This window comes from Ctenocephalides felis, unplaced genomic scaffold (genome assembly GCF_003426905.1).
Source record: "Ctenocephalides felis isolate EL2017-DRISC unplaced genomic scaffold, ASM342690v1 CF-g0.4_SCAFFOLD_03571, whole genome shotgun sequence".
NCBI classification, from domain to species: Eukaryota; Metazoa; Arthropoda; class Insecta; order Siphonaptera; family Pulicidae; genus Ctenocephalides; species Ctenocephalides felis.
In genome coordinates, this window is record NW_020539725.1 from 15,825,113 (window position 1) to 15,849,565 (window position 24,453).

The window sequence follows — 24,453 nt, forward strand, 5'->3', positions numbered from 1 at the left end:
GGAGATGCTTTTGCATTACTAATAATAATAAGAAATCTCATGTTGATCTGAACGCCGGTGTTTGTACTTACAGTCAGAACGCGGACAATGGGCTTTGTCCGACAATAGAATTTGTGAGTGGACCATATTATTTAGAAATGCATGTCATTAGAAAGAAGTCACCGTAGGAAAGGAAAGTTGAGAGTAATTCGGTGTGGATGATAAAAAATAAGAAAAAATTATATAATTAAAAACGTATAAATAAAAATATAATTTATCATTAGTATTATCTATTAATTATGAAAATATTCTTTATGTCACTTTTATTCACATTTTGTTGGTAAAATAAAAAAAAATGTTTGTATCTATTTTATGCGGTAAATAATTCTTGATATTTTTATGGGAATAACCATGAAATTATGAGAAGAAACTAGCAACTTAGACATTACGATAATAACAAACGATTGTAATTAACCATACTATAACATGCCACAAGCTATTAAAAAAATCATATTTATCATTTCGAGCGACCGGGGCACAAAAGTCCAATTTGGCATTGAACAAATATATTGTGAAAATCAAATTAATTATATCACAACAAATAACACTTCAGTAAAACTCTCAGCTCTAAACTGTGAAACAAAATACTTTACTTGTGGATTTTCAAACGTGATGGCTAGTTATACATTTTTTGTCCTCTACCTTTAAATAGCGTTGTTAAAAAAATCTTAACTTTACTTGTTTTTGATAAATCGGTGGGAGACTTTTTTATCTGGTGAAGTCCCGCTCTATCTTAAAACATAACTTGTAATTTTCATAAAAATTACAAATCAAACATAAGCTTGTAAATTGTGATAATTAACACAAACGCAAGTTTTAATAGTAAATTTTTTTCTTTATCTTAATTTACCAATGTGATTTTTTTGTAAATCCATTACCAATTAATCTGATCTCTTTTGCGGTCAATACATGATCTTGCTACAATTTACGTACGTACGTAATTTAGTACGCTACAATTCGCATTTCACGAAGAAAAGGGTTAATTCGCATTCGCTCTTCGTCGAGATTTTCACACATTCAGATTCGATTTAACAATCGCACATCTAGCCTTGTTAATGGCATGAAATGATATTCCCACGATCCGGACACTTCTGTCGAATAACTGGAACATTTCCATATCAAGATTCAGCCCTTAGGGTCAGGATGCACCTGCACCGATCTACTTATTGGTCATCTATAGGAATTCGAAGTCATACTTCATCCATTGATGCTTGGTGGTCGAAAGTATTATTTTCGTTTTTTTTTTTTGAGAATATTTCGTTTTTTTTAATTTTTCACTAAAATGTCGTGAAGTAATATTTTCATTGCACATGTTTTTATTTGTGTTTGTGTGTTTTTTGTTTCCACTCATAGGAAGAGTCAAATTAGGACTCGAAACTTATATGATTATTAAGATCTATTAAATTTATTTTATGAAACATATTTTAGTTTTGATCTATTTATTATCTGGATGAATGCCCTGATCTTGATTTGTCTTGATTTTTATTTGCAATACTTCATTTTATAACTGGCTAAATATTAAGATCAGTAATTATTTAGCTATCTCATAAATATATTAAAGTATTAATCATTCGAAATAATATAGGTTAGTCTATTTTTTCATTTACAAAGAAATTGGCATTGAAAAGATTCGTATTGGTATAAATCTCAGTGTCGTAATTTTCAACTTAAATCTTTAAAAAAAAATTTAAATATTTGTAATATATTTAAAAAAATAATAATAATTTTAATGTGATACATATTTAATCATAATTAGAAATACTTTAGTATTCTCGTTATACATTTTAATATGGATCTTTAAAAATACAAGTAACTTACAAAATAAGTAATATTTACATTCATGTATATATCCAAACACTTTTTTCTCACAACTTTAAATATTGATCATCAATTTTGCTTCCGTTTTAACATATCATTCATAATATGAGAAAAGATCTCTCGAATTCCCAAATGCTCCAATTGTGTTTACAAAAGGGTTTAAAAACCACCTGTTATTCAAAAGAGTTTATGGAGCGCATGTGGTCGTTTTTACACAAAATTCTCTCAAAATGTATTTGTCATTTCACTGTTATTTTTAAATCTGACCAACATGTTTGTTTGACATGTACCGTTGGAAAAAACCCTGGGAAAAAATTGGGATCTGGATGCATTAATATAGTACAAACACATATGGATCGAAGATGAATGAAAAAGTCTAGATTCTAGACGTATATTTTGCTTATTTATAAATTAATTTTATGAAAAAATATTTATATGTAAGAAAAATCGTATGTTTTAATATTTTTAGTTTATTGGACAATGATTCCTGTTGATTAGCATATTCTTTATATGCAATATATCTGAAGAATATCAAGTAAAATATGTGATTATTGACGACAACATAATTAATATTTAAAATAGCGAATAAAACTATTTTCATTACAGCTTAATAAAAAAAATATACTTGATGTAAGTGGCACTTTGCCTTAATTTTTTTTTACTTCTTTTCAAAATTCATCATGCAATTTGAAATGTGAATTTTTTTGATCATTTTATGCTCAAAGGTTAAAAAAATTATCCAACTTTTAATGTGATTGCTAATTAATTTGATTATAATTAGCGCTATAAATATAATTTATATCCATTATACATAATACATCTTTATTACTTTTTTTATTCTCTTCGGATCTCAAATCTTCATAGAAAGATACCTGGTTCTTTACATCATCTTTTTATTAGGGGCTATTATATATTTATAATACTACTAATATCATTTCTTTTGTGGTTTTGACCATCAGGTATTAATAATAACATACAACATTGCTTTGTGGAAATAACACTCGTTCAAGATTGTTATAGAACTATAAAATTTATAATCTTGTCTGTGTTTGATTAGGAAAAGAAGGATCTTATCTCTTTTGAATTGAGTGGATTTGTATTGTTTGCACAAAACAAATAATATTTTAACGATACATTAGGTGATTTGAAAGGACCATTAGAAATATTATTCTGTTAGTAATAAAATATCACAATAGTTAATTCGAATAGTGCAATAAGTTCTTTCATTATGTGAAAATTACACTACCATCAGTTGTGAAAATATTATAAATATTTGCAAATTCATTAATTCTAGTATTTTCATAATATAATTTTCGAATGGTTACATCTTGGATTTATTTTTACTGTTTTCTTGAATAATGTCGGTAAATATCATTTGCATAAAAAGATTAAAAAAGATTCGTATAAAATAATACCATGCATATACTTTTGTCAGTTTATCATTTGAAAATGAGTAAGCGATGTTTTTTTTAACCGTTATTTTTTATTCCCATATCAATCATAAAAAAGCTAAGACCCGTGGATAAGTCTGTACCTACATTAGATTGCATTGTAAGAAAGTGAATCTAAAAACTGCAGTCCCTTCAAAAATTCTATATGTACATATATCTATGCACATTTATATTTTTAGACATACATAAATAACTATCTCCTTTGCATAAGAGTACCATTTCTGAAACGTCGGTGAATAATTTTAAATTATCACATACCCACAAACGTTTTTTTGCTCTCACCATAAAAAAATCACCGTTAAATTAATTTCGTATGTATATATATACAACAGTCTCTTCTTTCTATATCTTTGAGGTATATCGAACCACCTCGATTTTTTACCTGCACCCTGGACCCACGAGGATTTGCCCTACCAAATAAAAAATAAGGGTCTCACATTGAAAATTTCGGTTTTTTAAAACTCGGTGTCAGTCTGTGTCCGACTTTGAAACAAGATACATCTAAAAGAATATTAGTTCGAATTTTAAATTTTGTTGTGAAAGTGTTTTAATTTTTCTTGTGCATTTGAATATCTAGTTTGACAGTTTTCTAGGTGCTATGCTACAATGTATATAAGAAACAATATTCATTTTCTGCATCCATGTGAGTAATTTTATTTTTAATTTTTAATATAATTTAAAATAGGATTTATGAAATATTAATTATAATTTTTTACTTATATTTTATATTTATCTTTAATATTATTTATTTATTTTAGTTATTTGTTAAATTAAAGTTTTCATAAAGATTTATTAATTGATCTTGTGGTACTGTAAATATTTTAAATGAGTTTTTTATTTTGTTAATTAATTACAATATTGATAAGTTATCAATACACGTATTGTTAAATTAATCTGAAAAATAATTCAAATAACGTGTAATATTCAATGTTAAAAATAGTGTAAAATTTAATAATAACTTAGTGCTTTTCTTCCTATGTCTTCAAGTTTAATTAGCATTAAAGTTATAGTCATATCGATATTAAAGTTCCTACATAGCAATGTGTCAATCTAACCATAAAATGGAATTAATTTCTCGATATTTCATTTCTACCAAGAATGAAATAGTTTTATCGTGAATAACAACACATAAAATTATCTCTGTTATATTTATTGCTCGACATTAGTTTACCCCAAAAAGTCCTAGATATTTCTGACTACGAGAATGGGGTCTTTATAAAAGCATATATTTTGTGGTATTAATATGGTAAAGTAACCAGAAAACATGTTCTATTGATTCGGGTACTAAATTGGCGAGAGGAAATGTTATTCACTTTTTGGGGGAGTGATGTTGCAATAAACGTATTTCTTAAATCTTTTATCGTTCTGAATATTTTTGTAGTATATAACATTTTTGATTATATTAGCAGTCATGTTTCCTTGATTTCTTCTTTCCAGACAAACCAGTTTGTGTTGTAAAATAATGTAGTAGATGATCAAGAGTTCTGATTTATTTTTTTATTATTTATGTTAAAAACATGAATACAATAGTTATGCATAACAAAATTAAAAATTTGTTACTACAGTTCTCAAAAATTTTTCAATGCGTTTTTTGTGTATTAATTTTTTTGCTTGTTTATAAATTTGACTGATTTATTGAAAGTGATGTCAATGGTTTTGGTTCCTTTAATAAAATTTATTTCTATTACTTACTAGCTTCTCATATTTTGAGGGTCAATATCCTACAATATTTTTCCATAACTTGTGATAAAATATTTCGATTTCTGATACCATAGTTCTTTATATTCATTTTACTGTGGGCAATGCAGGGTAATTTGCAGCCAATAAACCAAAGCCTCCTACCCCTGTTAGATTTTCTATCCTTCGCATTCTTGTCAAAAATCAACCTCACTGCCCCAGAAATGCCCGTAGCCAATTGTCTCGAAACCACCCCTTATTTTTCTCATTTACTTTTTGCTCGCATTTGTGCTCTGTCGATATTCAATTTGTTGGAAAACATAAATAAGAAATATTTTTGAGAAATCTGAAAAAATGAATAAAATGTAAAAGTTGTTGATTTTGTAATGAATATCATAAATTAACATGTTGTACACTTGGTATGCTAAAAGTACTTGAAAGTCAGTACTTGCAAATTAATGCTAAAACTAGAAATTTTATTACTATTCAAAAATATTTGAATTACTTTTTTTTAAAACATTACTGGATCTTTATCTTCATTTATTTTATTATACATTATTTTAAAATAAATATTTTTTTTGTTTAAATAATTTTTTATTTGATATTTATAACCCGGTGCGAATTTTGCAACAAAATAATGAAAACCATTTTGACCTTTATAAAATATATAAACCAGGTCGCGAATAGTTCTATATCAAGGGGTGGGTTACCGGGCGGTTTTAGGGTTCGTTATAGTTATCGGTTGATTGTAAATAAGTTCGGTCATGGATAACCCTGCAAAATGCGACATCTGTCCTTGCACGATTGATTACAATTTTCGGACAAAAGATCATGAAAATCGGAACTATTTTATTGGAATTTTGATTTTTATATTGAATTGATCGACTGCTATTATTATTGACGGACGTACAGATGCGTTTTTGATATGGCATTTTTTGGGTAAATCGAACACATTGAAAATACTATTAAGAGGATTTAGAATATTGTTTTTTTTTTCAAATTAATCTTCTGAATATTTTTGCGATAATAACTGTATTTAAAAAAATCAATTACGTTTTTCAAATTTTACATGACACTATTTTGACTAAATATCTATTATCAATATGATTTCCACCATTTTGCCAAATTTTACACTTAAAATTCTCATTGTATTGTGGTCTATTATTTGCGCATACAAAGCAAAGGGTCAATTCATCCCCATTGGTCAGTACAGTTCGTGGGTGTACGTAAAGTAACACCCTTAAGCTGACCACTGACCATTGCCGAAAGGGATACGTATTATATACATGATATAATCCAACTACCCGAAAATCTCATACTATATATGAGTATCCTAGATATATTCTATATAAATTCTTAGAAATCTAGGAAAATAATGTGTGTTAAATATTAGTGATTCAGTACTACGCGTTATTAGGTCATACACTTTGTTTATAATTTCTTCACGCATACACTGATTACAAGTGTTTAATTCAAAACAAAAGCAATAATTTTCTTTATTATATGGAAAACATAATTAGTGATAAATATGTTTATCATAAATATTTTCAATAAATTTTGCATTGATTTTTAATTAATGATTGTTAACATTTTCTAACATTAATAAATATTGATAAAATTTAATAGCTATGACTCATAGCTTATAGCCTATGAGTATTTCTTGGTTGACTCATTATAATGATTAAAATATCAAAATATGGAATGAAAACATTTGTATGTATGTATGTTCGTAAATATATGTATATGTGTGTGTATTATCCTTAATAATTTTTGGAAAGGTGTTAAGTTGTCAACAACATTTGCCACCAATATTATTTCTCTAAATCTGTTTGTCAGAAAAGGGTTGGACTGTCCATTTGGATGATCGGGACTTTGACAAACTTATTGAAATGGGGGTAGTGTGTGTGATTTCGATATACACGTCAAATACCTCTTCAGATTTCTAACATATTAGCTGACACATTTCACATATGGGGTTGAATCTAGTATTTTTCAGTATTTTGGACAATGAGAATAAAGATAACGGTACTCTGTTAAAGTTTGGTGGTGAAACTGTAATTCGGTTTATGTTTTGATGATAAACTTATGAAAAATATTTAGCATAGTTAGTAATTAATAAGGGAACTATTTATTATTCATAATTAATTCTCTATATTTTCATTATTTCACACAAAGAAATTTGTGTATTTTAGAATAATATTATTCAACCTTCTATGAGCTTGCGTAACTTTAAGGACAAATTCCAAATTTTTCGATATTTTACCAAATAATTATGTCTTTTTCGTAAGATGATGCATAAATTTTCATTATATAACATTGTCCAGACATCCAATATCAATATTTATGGCATTTTCAATCTGAAATAATATTTTCATGCACATAAGATAGAACCTTAGAGGCCACAGTGACTTGAAAGTCACATAAATCAGTAATACCAACAAATTTGTTTGCATTTTTTTTTATTTCATTCGCATATATAGATTTATAATTACATACTGATTGTTTGTTTTCATAACTTTTTTGGATGTATACCAATAATTCGGCTTATAGTCATAGAGGATTAATTTAAAATAATTAATAGAATCTCATTAAGAATATTGTTTTCAAAAAATGTACCAATTTCATATGTAGGCGTAGGGGAAACAGATATTTCATAAAGAAATTGTACTGACTTAATAAATATAAATATATATAGATAGAGTAAACATGTTAGTCATTTAATAACAATGCATATCCTACATGATGTTTTCAGAGCTACGCAATTATTTATTATATTGGAATAGTTAGTTATTTGATCATTACGTTTTACATATAATACATCATTACATATGGTACATCATCAATACATACTATACATGAGCTTTTCTAAAATGTAAGGAAAATGTCTAATTTCCTGTAGATTCGAATAATTTCGAATATATATATATATATATATATATATATATATACATAGTATATATTATTGATAAATTTCGTTTTCCGCCCGACTCCCCCAGTCCGGACGACGTGTGTGCCTACAATGGCCATTGAGCCCGGCTTATGTTTCACTTATGATATTGACAATTAACGATATGCACTTTTGATTGATTATTCGACGCCACGGGCGATTGGTCGCATTCGGGTATAAATACCATTGTGACTATTATTGGTATCGGACAGACATGTTCAAACTTCCATATTATTTTATATGAATCACACAGTTTTCCTCAACAATGTTGTCCTTTGCGACCAGTATTTTGCAGAAGGCATTACACACTTATTCCAAATATACCTTACTCACATTTTTTATTTATAATTATTTGACTTATACATAATTAAATTGTATAACTTCAAACATTTATGTCTAAACTACACCTTTGTCTTTATTGTCTCATAATATAATGATTGTATAAAATATTTTTCATCGAAGAATAGGTTCGACCGACCATTCTATAGGTTCGGTTCATCCCAAGGGAGAGCCAGCGGCTGTCTTTACGTCATATCGCCGACGCGAAGTTATAGGGCTGATTACTGTAGTCAAATTGTATTCGACATTGAGGTACCAAATCTCGGATAAAATTGTAAAGGATAAAAATTTTATTGGTCTCTTTTGTTGAGAAACTGCATGAGTTTGTATTCACGAACTGTCAAAAAGCTGTTTGATAGTGCTTTTTACACAATATTAACTTCCAAAACCTAACCTCTAAATGGCATATACGTCAAAATTAACATTACTTTGACTTCACGCATGTGTTATTATAAGTCCAACAATTCGTTGTCAACTTATGATAGCATTATCATTTAAAGGTTTTTCCATTTGGAAGTTAGGTTTTAGAAGCTAATATTATGTAAGATGTTCGATCTTTTTTTTATTTATTTCTTTTATTAATTACAATCTGTCTTTATACAAAAAATACATTCAGTAATTTAGAGAATACATGGATTATTAACGTCTATTCAAAAAGGTTACTCAGTAGTAGCCTTTTAAACATTGATAAATAAATGTAATTGAATTGCTGTCATAAGATATTCGATCGAACGGCAAAAATATCCCTTTTTGACAACTTGTGACTACCAATTTATGCAATTTCTCAATAAAAGAGACCGATAATATTACATTACTATTTTATCCGAAAATTGGCTCCTGAGTTCTTTGGCAATTGTTAATACAACGAGATGATATAGGTTATAAGATGCCTTGTTATATATTCATATTTTTCATTTATTCTTTATTGTTTAAGTTAGTTGCATTAGTTTGATTGATAATAAGGACGATTGAATTGTTTTGAATGCAAAATTTTTAGATTGAAAAAAAACCTATTTTTTTGATGAAACTTGCCAACACATTTGCCACTGTATTGCACTTTTTTCGAAGAAGAGCCTCTCAAATTTGACCAATTTTGAAAATTTTATATTCATAGTTCAACAAAAAGCCATAAGTTTTGCAAACTTGGGGCAAGTTTGTTATTATTTTTGACTGTGGTCCTACAAATGTTATTCACGCTTACGTCTTCAAAGTTTAAATGAACAAATGTAATAAAAATTAATCACAATAACCGAAAAATTATCACATTTCTACCAAAGCTCTAGATTGCACTAAAAATCTCATAATTTCTAAACCACGTGAAATATTTTTCTCTAATTTTGGCCTGACGTTGAGTTCTGGGGCACCCTGTAATCGATAAATAATCAAATATTATTTATTAACTTCCCGTAGGGCAAGTTATAGTAATCGCAAAAAAATCGAAAATGAAAATTTTTATATATCTTTACGTTTCAGAGGTTTCTGAACATTTTGGTATACCTTAGAAAAAATGGATGTATGTGTGTGTGTGTGTGTGTATGTATGTATGTGTGTGTATGTATGTGCGGATACAAATTTTCGTCGACGATTTCGGGAACACGGATCAACCGATTTGAATAATTCAAAAAACATTCGATCCATATTGATAAGGAGACGTGCTGATTAGTTTTTGACAAAGGCAGGTCAAGCCGTTCCGAAGATACGGGGCAAAAAGTTCCGAAAACGGTAACTCAGTTTTTAAGAGAACGGAGCGTCCGATTTTAATAATTCAAAAAACATTTTATTTGTATTGACAAGATGAAGAATCGATACAACTTTCATGAAGGTAGGTCCAGCGGTTTCGGAGATATAGAGGAAAAAGTAAAAAAATGAGCCATTTGGCGGTCAAAAATGATCATTAGACATATGCACATCAAATTATCAGACATTTTATAGAGATTTTAACAATAAGTATACATTTTGTTAACATTCCTATCGGTTCCGTACCAATACTTATGCGTTAGACAGCGACGCGGCGCTTACGCGCTTTATATTTTGTCCCTATGTAGTTAAAGCAGTACGATTGCTTTGAAAAAAAAGTTCAGATCTTCCACAATATGTCAAAATAAAGAAAAAAAAATTTTTTTCAAAAAAAAAAAAAATTTTTTTAAAAAATTTTTTTAAAAAATTTTTTTTTTCAAAAAAAAACTAATTTTTTGTCCAATTTATAGTTTCTCAAAAATCTTATTTTTTAAAAGTAATTTTTTTTCAAAAATGTTAATCGTTTTGAAAAAAAATAATAATTTTTGGTACGGGAAGTTCCAGCAATTTGCCTTAAGGCACGATGCCCTAATTGCCTTAAGACAGAATTCCACTTACAGCTAGTTATTATCATTTTCGATGACCATTTTCCATCCCCATCTCAGACTCGTCGTTGTGGGTCTGTTTGTCGGTGCGATCGTACAACGTGTAAAACTTTGCGACATCACTAATTTCATTTGTGCGCCCCCGGGCGTCCGCTGTTCCGCAATTAATTTGATTAGGAATAAGACTCGGACAGCTCAGCAAGAGACCTGTAGGATGTACGAACACTTTAGTCTTTGAGATGTATTTCTGTGTTTGTCTCTTATATAGTGGTGAATTGAATATTGGACAACTTTTGAAGACTGATGCATTTCAAAACTTTCCTACATGTAGTAGGTAGGAACTTAATAGTGTCTATCACTTCTTTATCACACCTAATAAATCTCCCAAAGAGCACTTTTTTTATTCCATTCGACTTTTAGTTTACCAGCGCAAACTAATATTAAATTTTCTGAATTTTTACGTTCTCGAATTTTATTTTTATATTTTTATAATAGCAATACAAGACCATTCTGCCAACTAGTTTTTCTGAAATATTCAGTAGCCTTATTGAATAAACTATGTATCGTCTACTGTATGTGTCAATCGCCTGCAGCTAGAAGCCAATAACGCGATTACTGACCAACCACGTCAGACAAACATAAAATATATATAGAACCAAGAAGGATAAAATCATCTGAGTATTGGGAATTGAGAAATGTCAATATATTTAGTTATCTTGAATTATTTTCGTGGTAAAAAATATTGAATATTGTAGCACCCTAAATTTGGAAATATGTAGGGAGAAGTCCCATAACGCCGGACAGCACCTACCGCCGGACACTCTATTTAACACGTATTATTTAAGCGAGTATAAATCTTTTTATTTCAAAATATAAGTGAAAGGGGCGCGGGGGGCACACAGGTGCTGGATCACACGCCAAGCCTCACCTGTGACGCACACGGCTACGGCGGGAGCAACCCTTTGCTGTTTTAGACGCAAAATCACGGCGTCACCTAAATATCAATTGTAATTCTAGTATATTTATGCATTTACATTTGAGTGATATGCAAAGATAAAAGTAGTACTTGATTGTTATCCGTAAAATGGTAGAATATTATTAGATCTTATATGAATATGAATAAAAATGTCTGTCCCTCAGCTTCGGACACTAAGTCGTCCCTTAGCGCCGGACAGTAAACATATTGATATTTCTTATGAGATAATTATTTAATTTTGTTCTGTATGAGTACATACCCCCATTTTTTTGTATTGGAGATGGCTACATATACGTTTAATTCTGGCAATTTTAAAATGTCCGGTACTAGGTGCCACTTTGTAAAATCATATTTTTGGTTACCAAAGTTTGATTGATAGTAATAATTATTTTTTAGCAAAGGTTGCATTTTTGTTAATTTAGTTTGATTTATAACTTTGTTATCTAACATAAGTCATAATTTAATAAACATTTCGTAAAATATTTTTTGATTTATTTATAAATAACCTTAGATGTCCGGCAATCGGGGACTTCATCCTAATATAATTTCTGGAGAGTAAATACTTAAATTTCAGACGTGATGGCCGTCTGTGTTAAATCTAATTGAACAGCGCCTTTCCATTATATGTTTCAAATTTTGGTCATCACGACATTCTATTTCACACCGTTTTTACTACGAAACCTACATAATTTGAAGATTCAGCTTACATAAAATACTATTCTTAAAAAATTATCCGTTCTACTCGGCTACCATGAATAGGACGGATGCGGTTTAGAGAATTCTCTAATAGTTACCATTAATTATCCACAAGTAATTTTTTTCGACAAGAGCGCGTCAAATTTTATTAACTTCCCGTAGGGCAAGTTATAGTAATCGCAAAAAAATCGAAAATGAAAATTTTTGCATTTCTCGACGTTTCAAAGGTTTCTGAACATTTTGGCATACCTTAGAAAAAATGGATGTATGTGTGTGTGTGTGTGTATGTATGTATGTGTGTGTATGTATGTGCGGATACAAATTTTCGTCGACGATTTCGGGAACACGGATCAACCGATTTGAATAATTCAAAAAACATTCGATCCGTATTGATAAGGAGACGTGCTGATTAGTTTTTGGCAAAAGCAGGTCAAGCCGTTCCGAAGATACGGGGCAAAAAGTTCCGAAAACGGTAACTCAGTTTTTAAGAGAACGGAGCGTCCGATTTCAATAATTCAAAAAACATTTTATTTATATTGACAAGATGAAGAATCGATACAACTTTCATGAAGGTAGGTCCAGCGGTTTCGGAGATATAGAGGAAAAAGTAAAAAAATGAGCCATTTGGCGGTCAAAAATGATCATTAGACATATGCACATCAAATTATCAGACATTTTATAGAGATTTTAACAATAAGTATACATTTTGTTAACATTCCTATCGGTTCCGTACCAATGCTTATGCGTTAGACAGCGACGCGGCGCTTACGCGCTTTATATTTTGTCCCTATGTAGTTAAAGCAGTACGATTGCTTTGAAAAAAAAGTTCAGATCTTCCACAATATGTCAAAATAAAAAAAAAAAAAATTTTTTTCAAAAAAAAAAAATTTTTTTAAAAAAAAATTTTTTAAAAAAAATTTTTTTTTTTCAAAAAAAACTAATTTTTTCTCCAATTTATAGTTTCTCAAATATCTTATTTTTTCAAAGTAATTTTTTTTTCAAAAATGTTAATCGTTTTAAAAAAAAATAATAATTTTTGGTACGGGAAGTTCCAGCAATTTGCCTTAAGGCACGATGCCCTAATTGCCTTAAGACAGAATTCCACTTACAGCTAGTTTTTCCTACGTTTCTCGGACAATCACTAGCGTATCAAATCGCGTTCACGCAAAAACCCAACGACGACAAAAACAATACGGTAACGTGGATTTAAAATAAAACAGCCGGGAATTAAAGCAATCATGTGAATGATTATAAGATTTTAAACGGCGTGAAATGTTATGATACGCACACTTCCTATACTTCAGCAGTAACTGCTTACTGGATTTTTAGAAATATTAAAAATCGATTATGGATGTGCCCATTATGAGCCAGCGTTCATAATATATAAACCCATAATGGTAAACATACTGACAAGAAAAAAACTCTAATTTTTTATAAATGATTCATTATTCCAAACTATTCCTATCTCTTAATTTATTAAGTTGCCCTCTGTGAACCAATTATACATATTGCCCCATATATGCCACAAAATAGAAAACGTAGCTTCTCTAAGAAGCTTTTATTATATCCCAAGGATTACTAAAAGCATTATAATGTTAAGCTTCCTACCGAAATGTGAGTCAAGTGTCCTCATTGAGCAGTATAAGACAGAAGAAGTATCTCATTAATGTCAGGACCTTTCCTTTCAATTTGTCACCGTATAAACCGCCAGTAAAAATAATTCCCATCGACGTACTTTTATAGCTCCTTTCTCGACAATAATGTTTCCGTACACAGTTCAGCTTCTACATAACTGCTCAGAAGACTGAATTCATGGTGTGAGATAAACACATTTGACATAAAATATAAAATATACTTACGGACATATATATATATACTATTTATAACAATAATACAGAGTATTTATTTAAATACGATTATTGCTTTTCAAATTCGATTCCAATTAATGGGTAGATGTGCTGATTATTTTTGGCAATGGCAGGTACAGCCGTTTCGTAGTCATATAAGAAAACGGAGCGATTCTAAAAACATTTTACTTGTATTGACAATGTGAAGAATTGACTAAATTTTTGGGAAGGCAGGTCCATCGTTTTTGGAGATCCTAAAAAAATTAAAAAACTAGTGGAGTGAAAGGCATCGTGCCTTAAGGCAAATTGCTGGAACTTTCCGTATCAAAAATTATTTTTTCTTAAAAAGATTAACATTTTTGAAAAAAATTTGCTCTGAAAAATTAAATTTTTGAGAAACTATAAATTTTTACAAAAATTTACTTTTTTTTTTTTGAAAAAAAGACTTTTAGAAGAAAAGTGTATTTTAAAATATTTTGGAAATCCTGAACTATTTTTCAAAGCAATCGTACTGCTTTAACTGCATAGAGACGAAATATCGAAGCGCGTAAGCGCCGCGTTGCTGTCTAACGGATAAACACTGGTACGGAACCCATAGGAATGTAAACAAAATTTATACTTATTGGTAAAATCTCTATAAAATATCTGATAATTTGATGTGCATATGTCTAAGTCTAATGATCATTTTTGACCGCCATATGGCATTTTTTACTTTTTTTGCTAGATCTCCGAAACCGTTAGACCTACCTTCATGAATATTTGATCAATTCTTCATCTTGTTAATACAAGTAAAATGTTTTTTGAATTATTCAAATCGGACGCTCCGTTCTCTTAAAAACTGAGTTACTGTTTTTGGCACTTTTTGCCCCGTATCTTCGGAACGGCTAGACTTGCCTTTGCCAAAAACTAATCAGCACGTCTCCTTATCAATACGAATCGAATGTTTTTTGGATTATTCAAATCGCTTCATCCGTGTTCCCGAAACCGTCGACGAAAATTTGTATCTGAACACACATACACACACGCACACACACATACATCCAGTTTTTCTAAGGTATGCCAAAATATTCAGAAACCTTTGAAACGTAAAGATATTTAAAAAATTTCATGTTTGATTTTTTGCGATTATTTGGTGGTCAAACATGATCATTGGACATATGCATAAAAAATTAACAGCTTAGTTTTTACCATTACCATTATTTTTTCAGAGATTTTGATAATAAGGCTTACATTTCTTTGAGCCCCACACCAAGATTTATTAAGTTTAATGTTTGCTTTAATGTAGTTCAAACATTCCACGACATTGTGAACAGTATGAATCAATCGTATGAGCTTTGTCTGAATTGGCAAAGAAAAATATAGCAATTTGCCTTTAGGTACGATGCTATTCACCACTTGTTTGAAAATATGTATACTACCGCTTGCTAACAAAAAGCTTTTTTTTTTAAAGTGATTACCACTATATCGACATTACATGTCGTCAGTAATTTAAAGCTTGTGTTTAAAACGAGTTTAACTTTCCTAAATGTATCTCTTAACTATCCATTGCATATCATCTTTGCCAATACTAATAGCATTTTCATTGCAAAACGGTATCGGAAGTGATATAGTCCCATTGAGGTAGTCACCAACACACATCCATTGCTTAAATTTGATATGATAGAGAGCTACTCTACTCTGGTTCATTTGTGAGGACAAGAGAGAGTTAGGAAAGAGCTTTTACTGTGCGAGGAGCGGTTTTGCTGCGGTTAATAGCCGCTACGGTTCTTCCAATCAGAAACCGATGGATATATCACAGTGCCAGACCGGGTTAATGGCTCCCACTGCATGGCTCACCGTGGGGAACTTATAAGGACATTGATACACCGGACCAAAGACAATAAGGGCCACATTTTGTATTAATTTTATCCTACATCATTTAGTTGCATAGATTATAGAAGAAATAATAGTTCAAGGCAATGAAAACATTATTTTTTTCTCAAGTTTTTGTTACGTAGATTGAGCTGGTAATACTGATGGCAAAGAATTCAGTAAAAATATCAACCTTTCTCGCGGAATAGTACAATGAGAAAGTTATTCACATATTATTATCACTTGTTAGACTTCTTAGATTAAATTCGTTCTTATTATTAAAATATCTGTAAAATATCTCATTATTTTATGTGCATATCTCCCTCCAACGATCACTTTTGACCAGCATTTTAATTTTCCATTGATATAATTGTTAAATAACACTTGGTTTTAGCGCTGCCTTTAAATTGTGTAAGCAATAATATTACAAAATTAGGCAATATAATCATTTTTTATGATAAATAAATACTTTCCTTAAATACTATCTATAAAATAGCATTCTAGACTCGACCAAAGTTAGTCTGTTTAAATTTAGAAATAAACTAGTGGGGTGTATGGCATCGTACCTTAAGGCTAATTGCTGAAACTTCTCATACCAAAAATTATTTTTTTTTTAAAAGATTAACATTCTTGAAAAAAAAAAGTCAGAAAAAATTAGATTTCTGAGAAACTATAAATTTTTAACAAAAAGGAATATTTGAAAAAGAAAAAAAAAAAAGGAATATTTGAAGAAAAATTTATCTTGAAATATTTTGGAAATTCAGAACAATTTTTCAAAGCAATCGTACTGCTTTAACTGCATAGAGACGAAATGTCAAAGCGCGTAAGCGCCGCGTCGCCGTCTAACGGATAAACATTGGTACGGAACCCATAGGAATGTAAACAAAATTTATACTTATTGTTAAAATCTCTATAAAATATCTGATAATTTGATGTGCATATGTCTAATGATCATTTTTGACCGCCAAATGGCATTTTTTTTATAATTTTTTTTGACTAGATCTCCGAAACTGCAAGACCCGCGTTTATGAAAATTTGATCAGTTCTTCATCTTGTTAATACAAGTAAAATGTTTTTTGAATTATTAAAATCTGACGCTCCGTTCTCTTAAAAACTGAGTTACCGTTTTTGGCTCTTTTTGCCCCATATCTTCGGAACGGCTAGACCTGTCTTCGCCAAAAACTAATCAGCACATCTCCTTATCAATACAAATCGAATGCTTTTTGAAGTATTCAAATTGCTTCATCCGTGTTCCCGAAATCGTCGACGAAAATTTGTATCCGAACACACACATATACACGCATACACACATACACATACATCCATTTTTTCTAAGGAATGCCAAAATGTTCAGAAGGTTTTGAATCGTAAAGATATATAAAAATTTTCATTTTCGATTTTTTTGCGATTACTATAACTTGCCCTACGCGAAGTTACAAAAATTCTGAAAAGTAAATACATACTTAAATTTCAGACCTTTATGAGTATGACTATGTTGAACCTAATTGATTGATTGTAAAAATATCTTATTTAAGTGAAACTATTGAAGATTACTTGAATTGACTAGTCCAACCTTTACCAAGGCTTGAAGCCAAAGTAAAATTATTTAAATTTGTTTATTTTAGTGATATGCAATAAATTAAGTGAGAGTGAAATTCAAAATTAGACTTTCGACATTTAGCGGACAAAATTGATTAAAGTTCTGACACCGATTTCACATAATATCCTATATATCTTTGCCAACTGATTATTGCATCTTTAATGGTCTAGTGGTAAAACTTTATTAATATTTTGTGATGGAATGATATCTGTTAACATAGAAAATATAGAATAAATAAAATAAATAATAAAATAGTAATATTGCAAAGATTTTGTCATTTAGCATAAAATATAATTACAAAAAATTGCATTTTTGTAACGATGACACATCATGTCTAATATAGCATAAAATTGATTTTGCATCAAATTTCATTTTATATAACGTATTTTAGCTTGTTCAAAGTGTACTTCGTATTACATCTTTCAAATTTTACTTCATTATTTTATGAATTACTCTAATTATTTTTATTCGTAAATTGTTCCCTGGCCTGGACCAGTGTTCCCTGAATAAATCCGGCTTAAATATGCAAGTACCTACATATGTGTCTCAATGTCTCGGAAAAGCTAATGGGAAGCAGAGGTTCCGAGAATGTTCTACTAGCGTAATGGTTTATGTGCAAATTACTGCATTGATACACTACGTGGATCAGAACTAATTTTCGAAACGAAAGGTTGATCATCCGGTGAAATTTTTGTGGATTATGCATTATACTTAGCAAAAGAATTAATGTAAAAAATTGTCTTTATATAAATAAAAATATTTCTATTCAAGAAGCGATTGGCTCTATTAATCATCGTAAGGCTGACACGAAGTGTTTCGTTGGGAAAACAATTTTCATCTTAGCATCCAATATTTCGTTGGAAATTGACGGCCAAATCACATCTCAAAGGTTATATGAGATAGCTATCAAAATGATGCCACTATAAATGCATACGTGCTATTATTTTTCGTATTGATTTTTCGTTATCTGCTGTTATATCTGTACATATAAAAATGGTTTCCTATTGGATGATACTAGTCCTGCATGGGCGTGGAAATCGTGGAAAAATGTTTTGTTTTCCCGACAGATAATATTGCGATTTCATATCTCGATATACGTGCATGAAATAGATACGACCGATATTACACAAAAGACCGATATCTAGACATATTTCTGTATATTGGATATTAATAACATATTGTATCATTTCGCGTATCACTTTCATTTAGAAAACTGTGATTGGAGTCACGTTTTAACAACCTTATTGGTATTACTTGTGAATTACTTCGGGGAAATGAATCGTTGGGAACTAATTTTCTTTCGTCGATTTTCATTATTATGAAAAGAAATTTGTCACCTTGAAATTGATGTTTTAGTTTTGTGATGCATTTATGAGGTATCGGGATCCATTTCTCTTTTCGATTGTGTAGAGTTCTACGTATATATCATTTGCATATATATTGTATTTATGAGTATAATAGAGACACATTTATGTTGTTAGTTAATAACTTTGACATTGTCAATGGGTCGTAACTTTTAGTCATTAATGGTATATATAAATATAACCGCAAACATAAATAGCTACTAAAAGCATATTGTTTATTAGAAACTAATAGCATCCAATCAGAAGACTGCATGCATTACTGGTTGAATGTATTTTTTTAAAAATAATTTAACGACTGTTAGAATTACTTTCACTTCAATTCTATCGTAAAAGTATAATAGAGAATTTCAATAAACGATTAACAAAGGTTATTCTTAAACTAGAAATTCAGACCATAGGAGGATATTTTTTTGGAAATTTTCTTTATGGAGCTTGTAATTTGGTTTTTAATTTTGTTAATAGAAAGTGAACCATTAACATAGCTTTCTTTTTATTTACAGCTGAAGCCGATGGAAGTAGCGAATCTAGCGATCGAGGTTCAGATGTCCTGACCTGTGGATCATGTCAACGGCCATTTGCACTGTCAGATATCGTCAGATTTATTCAGCACAAGGTGCTCACTTGCCATAAGGAACCTTACGCTTCCTGCCACACGCAAGGTAAGCATTAATTTCATTCAACCGTAAAACATTAAACTTTAACTGTACATCGGTCATCTGATGTCAAAATAGATGACAAAAATAGCAAGCAGAATAAAATTCAGAATCGATTTTTTTTACAGGTTCTACAAATGATCGGGACTCCGACGACTCTGGTCTTCCTCTTACCTCAAGGCGACAATGTTCGTCAAGGGCGAGTGGCAGTAGGGTCCAAACGCCTCCTTTGGCTAGTCCAGCTCTGTTACCACCAGCCGATCTCTTGTCGGATGGCGGAGCTTCGAGTACGCCGAAAAGACTGCTGGATGGTAAGTGTCAATATTGGTGATACAACGTAGTTCCACGTGAACTTTCATTGTTGTATTCATGATTGATGAATGTTAACTCTTGATCGTTCTAAAGGTTATATAATCTATTACTGTTATTGATCTACAATTTTTAATAATTTAAATTTATCACTTACCTTTCAGAAACCAATGAATCTCACTGTCCGAAGCGAAGAGCATCTTCGAGTCCTATAGATCCTTGCAGTCCTTTGGATCCTGCAGGTTTAGTAAACAATGAGACCGGTGAAACCAAAGTCAAACAAGAACGCAGCGATAGCAGTTCAGGTCAAGATGATGGTCTCAGTCCTCCACATCCCGCCAAAAGATGTCGAACCGCCATGGCGGACGCGGAGTCAAACACTATGCATAGTGGTAAGTTGATATGATTATTAAAAATCTTTGATTTATTATTTGTTAAATTTGGCATTTAATATTCTTGGACATATCGTTTATAATTCCTTAACCCTGCAATAGTTGATCTTTTTTTAACATCTGCACCTATTTCATATGGAACATCAGCAAGTTTTTGGTAGTACTTTGAATGTCTAAATCGAATGCCAATCCAGTGATTGGCAGGACGTCTGGTTATGAATTCATTTACAGATAATGAAATTTTTTGAACTTTAACTAATTTTAGTAATCGATATTTTTCCCTCTATGGTTATTCTATATATTTGATATCAAGCCTTTCATCAAATCAAGCCGTGCGATCCACGCAACCGGTCACCGTGAAAACATCTGCTTATCGGCTTACACCGTTAAATAGTAAATGGTTTCTTTTTTTCTGTCTAAAATAAAAAACACGCTCGTGCAAAGAACAAAACGAACGAAATGGGGCGAAACGGATAAAAAATCAAGCATTCACGAAATGAATTAGTTCAGTTCTCCATGATACACATATTATACATACACTCAAAATTTTGATAAAGGTGATACTGCCTCCTGTGAAGTCGTGGGACATTTATTGTCAAATGCAGTAGTAGAGGGTGCATTGATGCTTTCGAATGAAACTACCCTGTAATGCACTATAGAGTTGGACATCGGCAATCGAGGTGGAATAATGTAATAATATTAGATATTAAAAAATTACTCAATTGATATTAAATAACAGTTATTAATTAAAAAAATTGAATATTGAATATTTCTCTATAAGAATATTATAATTTTGACACCTTGACTTAAAGTCAATGAACACTTTTGAGCATTAATTTTATTGCATATTCTATTTTTTTGACTATAAATATCTTCTCTGGGTAATCCAAGCTAAGGTCATGCTATATATGTTCCAGAATATTTATAAATATTCTGGAATTTTCTACCCATTCCACTTGCAAAATTATTGAGCGATCCCGAAACAAACAAAACTTTTTACCATCCTTTATCTGCTGAATCCAGAGTACTTTACATCCAGTTAGCCACTGCCACTATGATATTCGGACTACCCTTTAAACTTTTAAACTTTTAATAGGGTCACTCATGCATATTAATTGCGAAAAGCATCGTTTCCTGAATGTTGTCATGTGCCCTCATGTTGTGAAGGTATACTCAACCCATCCTGTAGATAAGGTTTGTTATCAATTTGGAAAAAACGATTCTGTAATAATACGATAATAATTAGATAAATTCGATTCGAACCCTAACTACACATAGTAAAATCTAATAAATTATGTATCTATTTATACTAATACTTATATAACTATTAAAATTTATGCTAAAAAATTAAAATTGATCCTGTAATTTATATTAATTATTAATTCATTTAGAACATGTTATACATTTATAAGGTACCGATATAGCAGATTTTACTTTGAACTATGCCTAACCAATTTTTTTTCTCCATTTTTTTTTAATAATATCGAACATCATATTTCAGTTAAATATACTATGATATTCATCTTATATGTAGAATTTTTATAATTTTTCTATTAATAACAAATTTATGCAATTCTATGTAATTCAAAAACTATGCCTGAGTACATCGCAAAATATTTGTACAATGGGATGCAAAAACCGATCGATTATTGATACATCTAGTTTTTTCGATGGTAGCCTTTGTGTCGCCAATATGTAAGAATTATTTTAAAAATGTTTTAGTGGATAAATTTAAGCTTTACTATAATTTCAGAAAAATCTGAATCGAATTTCAATGAAAAACGTTCACAAAAAAATACGTTAATTGATCAGCTATTGATCAAACCAATTTCTTATGAATTGTATGTATTTTTTATAAATCTAATATAGTTCAATAATAAATTTTAGGTGTATTTAGTTGAAATTCAATCAAATTCACAATATTTTCAAATTATATTTTTCCTCCAACGAATTAATCGAGTCAGTATACCCGCGATACTGGACAGCGCAAACCGGTGCTCCTGTCAACAATAGTTCCGCGACTGATACAAAGCGGGGGATGCATCGTTTTATTTTATTAGGTCGGTTTCCTGTCATGCTGCCATGCTTTTGGCTACTACAATACTTTATATTTTTTCTTTGCTGAAAATCCTTTGCAACCATAATGTTATGCAAAAAATATAATCGTTTCTGCAATGGAATAGTCTTTTGTTGAACAAAATATACCATCCCGATTCCTTACCAGCCAAGGAAATAATTGATGAATAATTGACAACAAATTTTTGTATTTATTACAAATTGTCATATTATACCTCAATATAGTCCTTTACCCACGTGTGATTTTCCACCCTATGTTTCCCAAAAACAATCACCGCGAACTTTTATCTCTTCGCAAACCAGTGGGGTTTTTGCTTTACGTATACCAACTGTTTCAATCTATTGTCAATCATATCGGTAACTGATATATGCTGATAGCGTTACGAAAATATATAGTCTCGGAAACAAAATATGATTGCGGAGAAGATTCAAAGAAAAATCGACCGGTTGCGGCATTTCTGTCTTTGAAGAAATAATATGTTGCAGTAAAAGATGTTTTTTATAATTTTGACCAGAAGAAAATTATATATATTTTAAATCCATTGTTTGGAATAGAACTCAGAGTTTTGATTGTTGCCGTAAGAAATCGAAGTACTGATTAATATTAATGCCATTTTTGAAATAGACGTTTGGTACCTAAGAATTTGTAATTGTATTTAGTAGGTATTTATTTTATTATAATGACGTCATTATCAATTAGTATTTACATGCAAAATAAAGCCTAATCCTTTCTCTATGAATGTCATCCATCGACGACATCCACTTGTGTACCTGTGCATACGAGTGTCGTCCATGGACGACATCTGCATTACGTACTGTGTGTTAAAATTTTGGTTACCTAACAATTTGTAATCATATTTAGTAGGTATTTATTTTAATATAATGACGTCATGTCAATTAGTATTCACATGCAAAATAAAGCCTAATTCTTTCTCTACGAATGTCGTCCATCGACGACATTCACTTGTCTATCTGTGCATACGAGTGTCGTCCATGGACGACATATGCATTGCGTGCTGTGTATTCTTTGCTTTAAAATTTATCACTATTTTGCGTTTATTTGAAGCATAAATTTAAGTTTTTTATCATATTTTTATTGATAATGATAAAAACATCTTAAAAGATATCATTGTGTCTTGTCAGTACACTGGCACTAGATACTAATGGCCACGCCGTTCCGTATAGCAGCGACACTCCTGCTGAAAACACTCTCATAGCGAAAGGGATAATTAGTACCCTACATAAATATTATATAATATATCTAAATCCGTTTTAAATAAGATTTTGGTGCACGAAAACTGCTCTCGTTTTATTCTTATAATTTTTATGCAGACTGACAAGGAGAACCCTTTTGGGGGCGTTCATTAATCACGTGACGTTTTTAGGGGAAGGGGGGAGGTTGACAAAAATTACGAAACATCACGTGAGGGAGGGAGGGGTATAATAAGATACCATGTGTATTTATTTTTTAACTAATTTTTTTTAAATTCAAATATTTACACAAAAAAAATCAAATTTTACAGTTTTATCACGTAATTAAAAATACACGTGATGTTTGTTGGGCGAGGGGGGGTAACTGTGAATATTTCCATGTATCACCGAGGGGGAGGGGAGATCCAAAAATCCTTAAAAACTCGCTCACGTGATTAATGGACTTGGTTTTGATGAAACTTGGCATGATGATATATTTGGTCCCCAAATTGACCACCATAAAATAGAGGCCTATGAAAAGCAGTTCAATTATAATAAATATTTAAAATGTCTACGCAGTATACAACGCTTGAAACGCTATCTCTTAAATATGACAGTATGGCTTAGCTTAGTTTTGGTCGTTATTTAGCCAAGTTGGATAAACAAATCGAATCAGAATTTCCTTTATATTGAATCAAACATTACATTGCGCCTTCAAATTTTTATTATCCCTTTTTTACCAACTGATCTTAAGATTTCCTCCCAGCATACATAATATCTTGATTCCATTATTATTTAAAGTAAGATAAAACCAACCGACTCATGTGTTATTACAAAAGAATCATGAATGCACATACACATACACTTTGGAATATTCTTTCTACA

The 24,453-nt window shown here is 30.5% G+C and overlaps 2 protein-coding genes across 2 annotated transcripts in view; one reads left to right on the forward strand and one right to left on the reverse strand.

Annotated features, from left to right (window-relative positions):
• LOC113385683 (B-cell lymphoma/leukemia 11A-like) overlaps positions 1 to 24,453 on the reverse strand; it is a 238,793-nt gene that overhangs the window by 157,439 nt on the left and 56,901 nt on the right. The window lies entirely within an intron of this gene.
• LOC113384418 (B-cell lymphoma/leukemia 11A-like) overlaps positions 1 to 24,453 on the forward strand; it is a 61,091-nt gene that overhangs the window by 17,908 nt on the left and 18,730 nt on the right. Inside the window, exons 2-4 of the mRNA XM_026622132.1 lie at positions 19,448 to 19,606; positions 19,729 to 19,911; positions 20,074 to 20,301. Coding sequence (XP_026477917.1) covers positions 19,448 to 19,606; positions 19,729 to 19,911; positions 20,074 to 20,301 — 570 coding nt within the window. The remainder of the gene's footprint in view (positions 1 to 19,447; positions 19,607 to 19,728; positions 19,912 to 20,073; positions 20,302 to 24,453) is intronic.